Here is a 12,149-nt window from a genome sequence, read left to right as displayed (position 1 = left end):
GCATCAATCTCAATCTGCATTACCTGGATCTTTTATCCCTCTTGAACCCTCTGAGAAGAGCCCTGCAGGTATTGATGTAACTTTGGGGTGACACTCCTGCTATTGCATTCTGGAATCATGAACTAACTTCTGGCTGCTGATAAGTTGTTTAAGGATGTTCTCACATGATTCATGTGTTGAAGTAATAGTCACCGCCGATCATTTCCCCAGTTCAGACTTGGATACAAGACATGTATTCAGTTTCTGGCTTGTAAGATCTGAACTAAGCCTCATACATGGAAACCACAAAGACCATAGTAAGGGGTTGTGCCATACTGTGAAGTGACTTCCAGATTAATTGCATGATCATGAATGTATATAATTCTGGCTTGAGTAACCAGTTGATCATTTGCACTGAATCCATGCTTAGCGACTCCTTCGATTTGGTTGGTATTCGAAAGCAGAGCTTAGCCAAGGTAAGGTAAGGTGGGGTTGGGGATGGGGAGCAGGACTGGATGCGTGTGCTAGAAAGGCCAAGGGGCCTGTAAATTAATGCAGCAATATCGGTTGTGAAGATGAACTAAATTCATTAGGTTGTGAGAGAGATATGAGATGGAGAAGTAAGAAAACAATGATGATCTTCATCTAGACGATGGAACAAGAAATGAGAGATCGTTCTAGTATAGCGTGAAATGTTTGCTCTACTGTTATATATAGAATCATATGAGCACATACTCATTAAATTAGCACAGAAATATAATGAAAGAAAATGAATTTTTACTTAAATCTGAAATAGAGTAAAAGTCTATTATGAGTCTACATTTTTTTTTTCTATTCTTTTAACCAAGAACAAATTTAAGAATAGACGTCAAACACAAAAATGAGAAACTGTAAAAAAAATTGAGGATGAAAAATGAGACCAAAAAAGACATCAGGCCATGGTTTCGGATGATGACATACTTTCGTATATTAAATATGTCACCAAACTGGGAAGGTTTAAAGGTTAAACTCATGATTAAAGTATTTCAATAATTTTTTCCAAGGCTGTAGCTGTTTCAGTGTAAAACTTTACTTCACATCAAGATTAAATTTCCAAAAGATCAATATATATAAAATTTTATAAATTTGTAAAATTTTATATTGTTTGTTTTAACATATTAAGAATTTACATTTATGAAGTAAAATTTATCATGCAACACATCGAAACAAATAGAGCTCTACAAGTCCTTAGACTAAAATTTATAAGATTTTAAAGACCTCAATCATCATTCTCGAGGTGTTTAAATTTTGTGTCTACACCATCAAAATTTTGTTTCGACACTGTCAAAATTTTGTGTCTACATCTTAAGATGCCCAAGATAGAATCTCTAACAACGGACGACCATATCTTTAATCTAAAAAATTGATATTTATGAGCCGTATGTCATTAGCAAAGTTTTAACATGTACACTCAATGATGCATGTAATGATCAAACACATTCATTTGGAACATAAACAATGCTATCTTTGTATAAATTATATTAGGGATCTGGTACAAGTCTCAGTTTTTGTTCTCATAAGATTTAGAAAATTAGGTCATCTCAAGACAGAATAATGATGCTAGCTCTACTCATACTCAATTATAACTACCAGAGATTTTTTGAGGTGGTGAAATTAATCCTTCTTTTTTCTTTTATGAGAACTAGAAAGGAATGTTTGGTGTTGTTATATAATTGCAACCTCTAAAATATTTTAGTTAAAAAAACACTACTAGAGATGAAATGTGTTTATCAAATGATTATCAACATGCTGTCCAATCCTTCCCCCCCCCCCCAAAAAAAAAAAAAAAAAAAAAACCCCTAATTTTGCATCGAAGTATCCATATTTTCTTAATCCTGAATACAATTTGGAAGATAGTAAAAGAAAGTGAATTTAAGGAGGCAAACTATTGATTAAGTTTTCTATCTAGGCTTCCAAACATAATCTTAAAAGAAATATAGTTAATGAACAGGTGAATGAAATCACACAAGTCACAAAACCAAACAAATCAAAATAAAAAAATAATAATAAAAAAAAAAAGAAAAAGCACATATAACAAGGATATTTGAAACCCTAAAGGTAAAAACAAACTCTTGAATACTTTTAAAGAGTAATATAATTTTGGAAGAGAATTTATGTATGTATTCCATCAGTTTTGGATTAAGTAGAATTATATACTGATTATTAATTTATTATTCAGTTAGGTGAAAAAGACAAGAAAACCCTTTCTAGAAAGCAAGGAGACTGAATGACTCATGCTGTAAGGAGTTTGGATCCTCTACTCATGAGGATATTGGATCATGCTCCTTTCAAACTCATTCACCACATATCCATGAGGGAGAGAGGATTGCATACCTTTGGTTCACCTTATTATTATTTAAAGATGAGGAGAGCACATCTGTCAATCCTTCAGATAGAGAATTTGCACTCAGTGAGGTCCTTGTTATGGTTATTAAGGTTATGGCTATGAACTTTTGATGCTTAGAAAGCTGAAACATGGATGCTCTCATGCATCATCATTCTGCTATTGGGTTGAAGCAGCTTAAAAAGTTGCAGAAACTGAGAAGGGAGGGGCGGGTCTGGAGCTGAAAGTTCCATGGCAAACACATTACATTACACTTTCAAAAACCTCAACTGACATCCGTTATTGGAGCTGGAAGGAAAGATGATCAGCCATTCTCTTCTTAAATAAACCCCATTCCAATTCATATATAAGTCATATACAAGTCATATATAAGTCATATATATTCATATGAACAATCACTTCAAAAAAAGAAAAGAAAAAAAAGAAACAATCACTTGTCAAATATCACAAAACAACTTTCAGAGAGAGGAGAAGCAACAAAGTTTTATTTTAAAGGGATGGGGGGATCAAATGATATCAATCATTTTATTAATCAACACGACATCGGAGGAAGATCAGAGGCTTTCTCATTAGGCATGGGCTTCTGGTCACCTCTGAAAACCCTGCTGCCGAAAAGGAAGAAGCCAAGAGCATGACCAGCGACTGCAACCAAGAACACACCACCATTGAATGACATGAGAGCAAGCATCACCAGGTAAGCCAGACCCATACGGATGGCGTGCATGAGCGTTTGCAGCAGCCCTACCACCACATGGTTGGTACATTTTATGAGTCGGCAATGGGAAAAACCCTCCAACAGCACTGCTAACACGAACACCACGATTAAGGCCAGAACATACATCCCAGTGTTGGTGCCTGGCCAGCCCGTGAACAGTATATATCCATACTTTCCCCAGAAGAAGGTCATGTGCATCATCGCCATACTCCCCATGGAGGTACCGTTGGACGCCGACATCCCCGGCATCATCGATGGAGATGGGCTGGATGGCATCATTCCTCCTGACATATCCATTGCTGTTCTCTCTCTAATTGCAGAGGGAGGAAGAGATGTGTGAGGTGTGGCTACTTAAGGGTGGGCTGGGCAAGGAAGCCTCCACAAAGACTGATCTCAGAGACAGGCTTAGAACTTGAAAAAGGCAAGGAGCAAACCGCCGTTGGATTGGTCAAATGTGTAGTACAATTTAACACAGCTTGAAATAATTATTTAGACAGTTTTGCAGTACAACTCCCATTGTTAACTATGTGTAGTACAGATGACCCCATTTCTTTGACAGTTTCTTTTTAGTACATTTTTATCAGGAGCACCAACGAGTAACTTCCTTGGATGAGTTCTTACGAAAAATGAAAAATAAAAAATAAAAAATAAAAAATAAAAAACTTCCTTGGATGAGTATTGTCTTCTTATCAAGGAAGTGAATAAAATTTATCTGAAATACTTCTATTTTGGATTTAATATATATTTTTTTATTAGCTTTTGAAAACAAAAAGAGAAGAAGTCATTTGTATTAAAAGAATAAAGAATAGAGAATATATATAGCAATGAAAGAAAGCGAAAAAACTGCTGCTACAATGAATAACAGCACCTAACAATTAACATAGTGTCTCCCTGAAGCATCATTTACAAGTTCCATCATGTTTATTGCTGGCCATGACTCAAGATGCAATGACAGCCCTATTCTTAGCTGCTGAATTGGCAAGGAAATGTGCCACATTGTTAGTTTCATGGAAGCAATTAGATATCTTACATTGAATCCCCTTCAAATATTGAGATACATCCTTCAATGTTTGCATGACAAACCAAGGCATTTCCCCTTTTTGAGTTTGCATCACCACAGCAGCTGAATCACATTCAATTTAGTGCCTTTGCACATTCTTGTATCTTGTCGTCATCACGCCTTTAATGCAAAGCTTCAAATTCAGCTTTCTAAGATTGAAAAACATTCACCACTCTTTTTGATTGGTCATGCAACGACCCTCCAACCCCTGCACAACCTAGATTTTTGAATGCATTTTGGACATTTTACTTTTTGAGGGCATTTTGGACATTTTACTGTTTTCAATGGTATTTTCATAATTGTATTTTTTCATTTTAAGGTTTATTAGAACTATAAAATCATGTTTTATGCATTTTTTAGAAGGCAACTGAATATTGTTGTTTCTGAAAAAAACTTTTAAGAGACAGTTTTTCCATTTTTTTATCCATTCTTTTGTTTAACCTTGTTTTTTTTGTCGTTTCAACCTACTTAACACAATACACCCTGCAGCCTAATTGGATCAATAATTTTTATTTCAACACCCATCATTCTTGATAAAAGTAGGATATGAAGAGAATCAGGGCTAACCAAATTGATCTTATTTTGTGACAACTCTTCTAGAATAACAGAAACGATCCACATAGGTGAACCACCTACTTCTTCATACTTTTTTGAATTCTTTTAAAGCCAAAAAAATAATAATAATAAAAAAATAAAAATAAAAATAAAACCTCTTTATATATTGGCCCTTTCTACATTGGCCTCCTTTGATTGACAACCATTTGAATTGTTTTCATTTTAACTTTTCAATGATTGTCTTTCGTTCTATTGTGGTTGTAATTAAGGTTATTAGTTCTCTTAATAAAATAAAAATAAAAATAAAATATAAATAAATAAAAGGAAAGAAAGAAGAAAAGCCGCTACCAATTTCTCCTTTTCTTTGTCCTCTCGTTGAGTTCCCTCTCATTGCTGGTACCCCAAACAGCGGCCTCCCCAGCCACAACCACCACATTTGCAGAATCAATCTCCCTCCCTCTTGCTCATCACTTTCTCTCTCTCTCAAACTAATTACACCAAAGAACTTTGTATTATGGCGTGGCCAACTCACTCCTTTCTTGTTGGACAATGCCTCTGGGGATTTCTTGATGGCACCATTCCCTACCCCAGTGATCCCACTGCATCTTGGAAACAGCAAAAGGCGACTCTTCTTAGCCTACTCACCGTCTCCCTCTCTAAGAAGGAAAACCCATCTATCTATGCCAAAACTAAAAGCAAAGAATTATGGGATGCACTGTTCACTAATTACCAGTGCTGCATCTAGCACTTGTCTTCTTGCCTTGCAACTTAGTCTTCAAGATCTTTCTCAAAAGCCTGATGAATCTGTCTCTGCCTTTTTTCAACGTACGTCTGAAGTTCGTGGCTGATGAACTTGCTGCAGCTGGTAAATCTCTTGCCCCAGAAGACTTTAAGGTTCATCTCCACAGGGGTCTCCAATCTGATCTTGAGGATGTTGTTCCCTCATTGCTTACCAAGGCTGCATCTCCAACCTTCCAAGATCTCCGCGTGTTAAGATGATTGTGTGTAGGAGTAAATTTTGTAGTACCTCTTCATGTGTATATATAATACAATCAAGTAAAGAATAAAATAAATGTAGCATGCTATACATAAGGAAATAAATTATTTGCAACGGTCATATTATCCAAGATCTCCAACGGTCATATTATGGCTAATACTCCCCCTCAAGTTGGAGAGTGAATATCAAGAACTCCCAACTTGTCCTTGAGGAATAGAAAAGAATATTTGCCAAGGGATTTGGTGAAAATGTCAGCAATTTGGGTAGAACTAGAAGTGTGGACGGTGTGGATGAGGCCAGAGCGTATCTTATCACAGATGACATGACAATCAATTTCAATATGTTTGGTGCACTTGTGAAACACAGGATTGGCGGCAATGTGGATGGCCGCTTGATTATCACAAAAAAGAGGGATTGGCTGCTTCAAATGAACACCAAAATCTTGAAAGAGCGAAGTTAACCAAATTAGCTTGTAAGTGGCCATTGCCATGGCTCGATATTCCACCTCGGCAGAGGATCGAGAAACTGTATGTTGTTTCTTAGTCTTCCAAGAGATAGGGCTAAAACCAAGAAAAACACATTAACAAGTGGTGGAGCGGCGAGTCATGGGACAACTGGCCCAATCAGAGTCACAAAAAGCACGAAGTGATAAGATACTATTAGCTGAAAGTAAAATACCCTGACCAGGTGAGTTGTGAAAGTATCAGAGAAGGCAAGTTGCAGCGTCCATATGTGGTTTGAGAGGTTGGTGCATAAACTGGCTAAGAATGTTGACAGTGTGCACAATATCTGGAAGAGTGATGGTGAGATAAATTAACCATCCAATCAAGCGACGATAAGATGCAGGTTCAGGAAGGATATCACCATCGGAGTCCGTAAACTTGAGATTTTGTTCCATTGGAAATGAAGTTGGGTGAGCACCGGTGAGGCCGACATCCGATAATATATCCAAAGTATATTTTCGTTGATTGAGGAAAATACCTTTTTGTGAGCGAGCTAGTTCAAGACCAAGAAAATATTTCATGGGTCCAAGATCTTTGATACGAAATTGTTGGTGAATGAAACTTTTTAAGGTGGAAATCGCCAAAGTGTCAGAACCAGCAATAAGGATGTCATCCACATATATTAATACAAAGATGGTTGAATTCCCGTCGCCCTTAAGGCAAACTTAAACCGTTAATTACCCATATAATACAAGCCCATTAATAATTGACCTTTTACAAACCAACCATTTATATATAAATGGGTCTTAGCCTAAAGGATAGGCTGGTTGGACATCATCAAAATTCATCCCAGAATAACCGAAACACCCCTTGATATTGAGTCGAATCCTCTACCCAGCCTTTACAATAGAGGCCTATGCTGCCATTATACTTTTACATCATACAATAGGAGTGAGGTCCATGTGAGACCCCCAGTGAGGTCTCACCTTTAATTCATTTTATGCTTATGAATTCCAACCTTCTTGTGTGGTAGATAAGTATAAGGGAACACATATCTCTACCATTTGGGATAGAAAATCTAGCTCATATGATTTCACCTCCTCAAGTTATGGTCTCACCAGTGTGGAATAAGGGCCAAAAGCATGGAAGGAACACAAAGATAATTTGGGTTTGTCTGTAATTCCCAAAATATTAATTATCTGGAACTATTGATTTGGGTGAAGCATCACATCTCTGCAAAGGATGGATTGATGGGCACTTGGCTAATCTTGCACACATGTATGGAAGAATTGGAGAGGCTCAGAAATATTTACATTTCATTGTCAGCTGGTCTATATGTTGGGAAGATAACAGATGATGAACCACAGTTGGGCTGTAAATGCCTAATTTTTGTTTTCAATGCCCCAGATTTGTTTATTGTTTTGGGGAAATTATAGCTGCTGGATTTAGAGGAAATCCATGCCATCAAATGGATGGAAGAACTGCTTGAAGTGTTTAAAAGGTACGAACCCAATTATCTTTTTCTTGAGATTCAATGATAGAAGCGTTTCACCTAACAATTATTAATCTACGAGAATCTTATTCTCTTTTGGGTAGTAAATCTAGAAAGACTTCTCTTTTTTTTTGAAATATAGGGAGTTAAGTAATGAATAAGTTGTTTACCAAAAAAAAAAAAAAAAAAAGAAAAAAGTAATGAGTAAATTAGTACTGTGGAATCGACATTTAGTTCTCCTCATTGATGATTAAAGAAATATGGGAATGGTCAGCTTCAGTTGTTTGTGACAAAGACCAAATTACAATAATTCAGCTTAGAAATTTCAAACTTCATATAGGTTTGGACATGAATGTGTCCACGACTTGCTGAACTGCTTTTATTTACTGGGAGAACTTGAACCAACCAGTATCAATAAGAACAAAGAAACACAAAAACTTCGAGGCTGATACTAATCCAAATCTTAAAACAAATAAATAGGAAAATTCATTTGATACTAATTTGCAGGAAAAGCAAAATGATGAACCACAAATACTAAGAGTGGACAGCATTAGACTGAATGCGTTCAAGAGTTGCAGACTGGAATCTATTCAGGATTTGGTGGTCGGCTAAGTGCTGCAGTGATCCTTATTCCGAACTCAAGTAGCTCTTTACTTGTGTCGTCCCTGTGAACAATAACTTCTATGAAGCACAAAGAATCCTTTTTGGGTCCTGTGGCTGCTTCAATTGCTTCCACTAGATCCTCTTCACATCTCACCTGCAATGGCACCAGATAACATTGTTCAAAAATTGATCTGACAACTCAGTAATGTTCTATCTACCCAGCACATTTCCAAAAATCTAAATCATAATTTCCAGAGTTTCAAACTTACCTTAGTAGTCCAGCAATTCCCTTCATCATTATGGATGGCATCCACTAGTCCAGTATAATTCCAGTTCTTGGTCAAATTATATGGACCATCATGGATCTCAGCCTGTGTGGAGTACCCACCATTGTTAATCAGGAAGATGATAGTGTTCTGCCCACAACGGATCATTGTTGATATATCTTGCGCTGTCATCTGCACATGATTCACCATTAATCACAAGTTCTGAAACTATTAAGATCGACTAGAAATTCTGATATACAGAACAGTGGAGAAAAGACTAGAAGAATTAATTACCTGGAAGCCTCCATCTCCAATGCAGGCAATGACTCGCTTATCTTTCGCAGCTTGTGCATATCCTAGTGTAGCTCCAACTGACCACCCAATTGATCCATATTGCATCTGGAATTCATACCTACAACACCCATCTTTTTCAGTTGGTTTCACAGAAACTGATGCAGAGCATCGGAATTCAAACCTTAATTGAAAAACCCAGCTAGTACTCTTAAGTCTATTTTACTAACGTAGGAGCAAGAGTGTAAGCTTGATTATTTTTTTTCCCTTACCCGCAACCTTCCGGCAGTTTCAGCTTCTGGCAGTGAAACCATGAATCCCCTGCATCTGCAATCACAGCAGAGTTACCCGAGAGCATAGCTTGTATATGCTTGAACAGAACATTAACCCTCAGGGGTGCCTTGGGTGCACTTTTAAGGGGAAGGCCATCAGGGACATAGATACGATGAAAGTTCTCATATGCAGTAGTGTTGCATTTGAGCTTCTTTGCAAGAGCATGAAAGAAGTCCTTCATTAGAACACACCCAAATGAAGGTCCGTTTGGGATCAGCACACGATCAGGTTGAACAACGATTGCCTTCTCCTTGTTGAGCATGAGTGAATAACCCACTGAGCTGCAATCGTTAAAGACGGGTCCAGCAAAGAGGTAAGCATCAGCAGTTTCGACGATTTCAGAACAGAAAGCTGTGCTCAAAGCACCCCAGTAAGTGCCTATGAATCTTGGGTATTGCTCTGGCACCAACCCTTTAGCAGATGGCATCACAGCCACTGGGTAACCACTCGCATCTCCAAGTTCTAGAAAGGCCTCACAGGCTTTTGCCACTCTGAGTTTTGGTCCACCCACCATGACTGGCTTGACGGCCTTGTTCAAGAACTCTACTGTGGCCTCAACAGCTGCTTCTAAACCCATTGGATTACTCATTCTGAATCACCCAAATCGAACAAAACTCAATAAATTCCACAAACCCATCGCTAATAAATCATCTAACAAGAGATTAGGATTAACAAATTACCCGGTAAAAATAGAGAACGGAACTGGTTCTCGGCTGAAGGTAGGATGAGGGATCGCAGGTAGGTTACAGCAAATGCTAATATAAACAGGTTTGCTTTCTTTCAAAGCAATTGAGATAGCCGTATCGACCTGCTCATGAGCCCTTTCCAGGTTATTCACAACCGCCTAAGATAAAAAAAAACAGAACAGAGTAAGTATTGAACCAAATCAACAGAAACAAAGTAACAATGTAAATATAGTGTTAAGATACTTTGACTAGTGTGCCAAAAGCATCAGGAATTATAAAATGAGCTGAGTCAAGCCCTTTAACCCATTCCATATTCTAGACCATCTAGCATTCAGACATCAAACTGTACCCTATTAAGGAGTCCAAAGAACCTCCTCATCGGGAGAGCACATACTACTTGCGCTTCTCTACTATCTCTACCATACAATAGAGATGTGGCCATTTAAGACCCATGGAAGTTCAATTTCTATATCATTTTAGCAGTACTCAAACATGAGAGCCCTACTTCCATCGTGTAGTAAAGAAGCGCCAGAAAAGCAATATATGTGGTTTTCCAAACTCCCCATTAGGCACATAACATATAGACCGAAACAAACGAGGATAAGGTGTGAGCACCTGATAGCAGGTAACAGGCTGAAAGCATCGAAGCTCGTGACTGAAGTCATGCACTCCCATACTGTGGAGAAGGATTCTGTTTTTGCCGTAGTCATTGGAGTTGGGTCCTCCAACGATGCAAATTACAGGAACATTGTCACTATAAGCACCAGCGATTGCGTTGAGAATACTAAGCCCACCAACACTGAAAGTAACAATACAAACACCAATACCACGGCAACGAGCATAGCCATCAGCAGCATACCCGGCGTTGAGTTCATTACAACAACCAATGAGGTTAAGCTGAGGCTCTGCAATGAACTGGTCAAGGAGGCTTATGATCAAATTGCCGGGAACGGAGAAGATATCGGTGACACCGATCTCAACGAGTCGAAGAGCGAGGTGGCGAGCGAGTGTGGCCTCGGAAGAAGCTACCAAAGACGGTGCCACCGAGTTTTGAATGACGGAAACATCACATGTAGGGATACTCCCCACGTCATTGGAAGCTGGCTTGCATGAATCAACTGCACCGATCTTGGTTTCCATTGATCGTAACAGGGAACAGGTTTTGATGGCGTTTAGAAGATTAAATTTTTAAGAAATCAAAGGGGATCTTTTGTGCGAAGGAATCTGGGAACTTTGGTTGTGTTTTAAGGCTGGGGGAATAAAGATCTGTAGAAGAAGAATATATTTATAGGGTTGTTTAAACAAAGAGAGAGAAATGTTCACCTCAGCAGCATACTTGGCTTATCTATTCCACGTCTTTTTCAGGGATTTCGGGTAAACCATGCCATTAATTAGTTCTTGATTTTCACTTGTAAAGGTACAAGTTCCTACATGGTAGGAGCTTGTTTCTCAACCCTTATTCATTCATGGTGGAGCTGGTAAGCTGATAACAACTGCCAACTAATATGTAATATGTATCAAAGAAATTAACTTAAAGAACGGTTTAATGATCCATCAAAAAATTATTTTTGATAGTTTCTTTGTTGGCTAAAGTGTAGTTGAACCCATGTGTGATTAGGTTAGTCGAATGGCTCTAAATATTCATCGTCAGATTTATTAAATTAAATCTAAATCATCCAATAAAATTTCTATCTTTCCTCCCATTATTTATGGGTTAGTTAAGTTTACCCATGGTAAAAAATTTGAGGGAAACTCAAGTTTCGACCGGGTGAAAATGAGAAACTTAGGTGGAAACTTGGAAAATTTTAAGGAAACCGAGGACTTTTCCGTACAAGTTTCGACAAGTTTTAGAGAGTATTTTGGGGTGGGATCATGTATTTTAGCTAATTAAAGTATAAAGAATACATTTGTTGTATTTTGCTAAAAAAAATCAATGTAGATATGTCATTCAATGTACATAACATCAATATAGAGTTGTCCAAAAAATACATTATAAATTTAACTACTTAAGCACATAACATTTAATATATAATTTCTAACTTCAAAATAGTTGACAATAAAAGGAAAATACAACTTAGTGTTAAGAGAAGTGCCAAGAGTGGATTCATCCTGTGAGCTGAGTGGTACTATGCCTGTAACATCCTCTCTTCCAACCAACGAACATAGACATCCCATGACATTTTATACCTATGGTTGTCAAGTTAATCGACAACTGTAACTGTATGAGTCTAGTCATCAATATGCTTAAGATAACCAACCTGAGGGAATACACACTTTGAATAGGGAAGTCTTGATGGGGGGTTATTTGTCGTGGTATTTGGGGAAATATGAAATAAACAAAAAAAT

At 37.6% G+C, this 12,149-nt stretch overlaps 1 protein-coding gene and 1 pseudogene across 1 annotated transcript; both read right to left on the bottom strand.

The window, feature by feature from the left end:
- Positions 1–2,634: 2,634 nt before the first annotated feature.
- Positions 2,635–3,496, bottom strand: LOC149007717 (copper transporter 6 pseudogene; annotated as a pseudogene).
- A 4,714-nt stretch (positions 3,497–8,210) lies between these two features.
- LOC149007716 (pyruvate decarboxylase 2-like) lies at positions 8,211–10,943 on the bottom strand. Its single transcript, XM_089165575.1, has 6 exons — positions 10,419–10,943; positions 9,798–9,961; positions 9,057–9,707; positions 8,788–8,905; positions 8,497–8,685; positions 8,211–8,381 (listed from the first exon to the last, which is right to left on the bottom strand). Exons 1-6 carry the CDS (start codon positions 10,941–10,943, stop codon positions 8,211–8,213), a joined length of 1,818 nt encoding a protein of 605 aa, XP_089021701.1.
- Positions 10,944–12,149: the final 1,206 nt, after the last annotated feature.

This window comes from Hakea prostrata, chromosome 8 (genome assembly GCF_041222555.1).
Source record: "Hakea prostrata isolate BN-2017 chromosome 8, UWA_Hpros_2, whole genome shotgun sequence".
NCBI lineage: Eukaryota > Viridiplantae > Streptophyta > Magnoliopsida > Proteales > Proteaceae > Hakea > Hakea prostrata.
Note: the sequence above shows the minus strand (reverse complement) of the source record. Positions and strands in the feature narration are given on the sequence as shown.

Bases quoted from the DNA above. Each gene is read 5' to 3' on its own strand.
- LOC149007716 (XM_089165575.1), bottom strand. From the start codon at position 10,943: ATGGAAACCAAGATCGGTGCAGTTGATTCATGCAAGCCAGCTTCCAAT. The intron at 9,962-10,418 runs GTGCTCACACCT...TTTTTATCTTAG, and splicing joins AGCCTGTTACCTGCTATCAG to GCGGTTGTGAATAACCTGGA. The intron at 8,686-8,787 runs GTAATTAATTCT...AATCATGTGCAG, and splicing joins TTGGAGATGGAGGCTTCCAG to ATGACAGCGCAAGATATATC.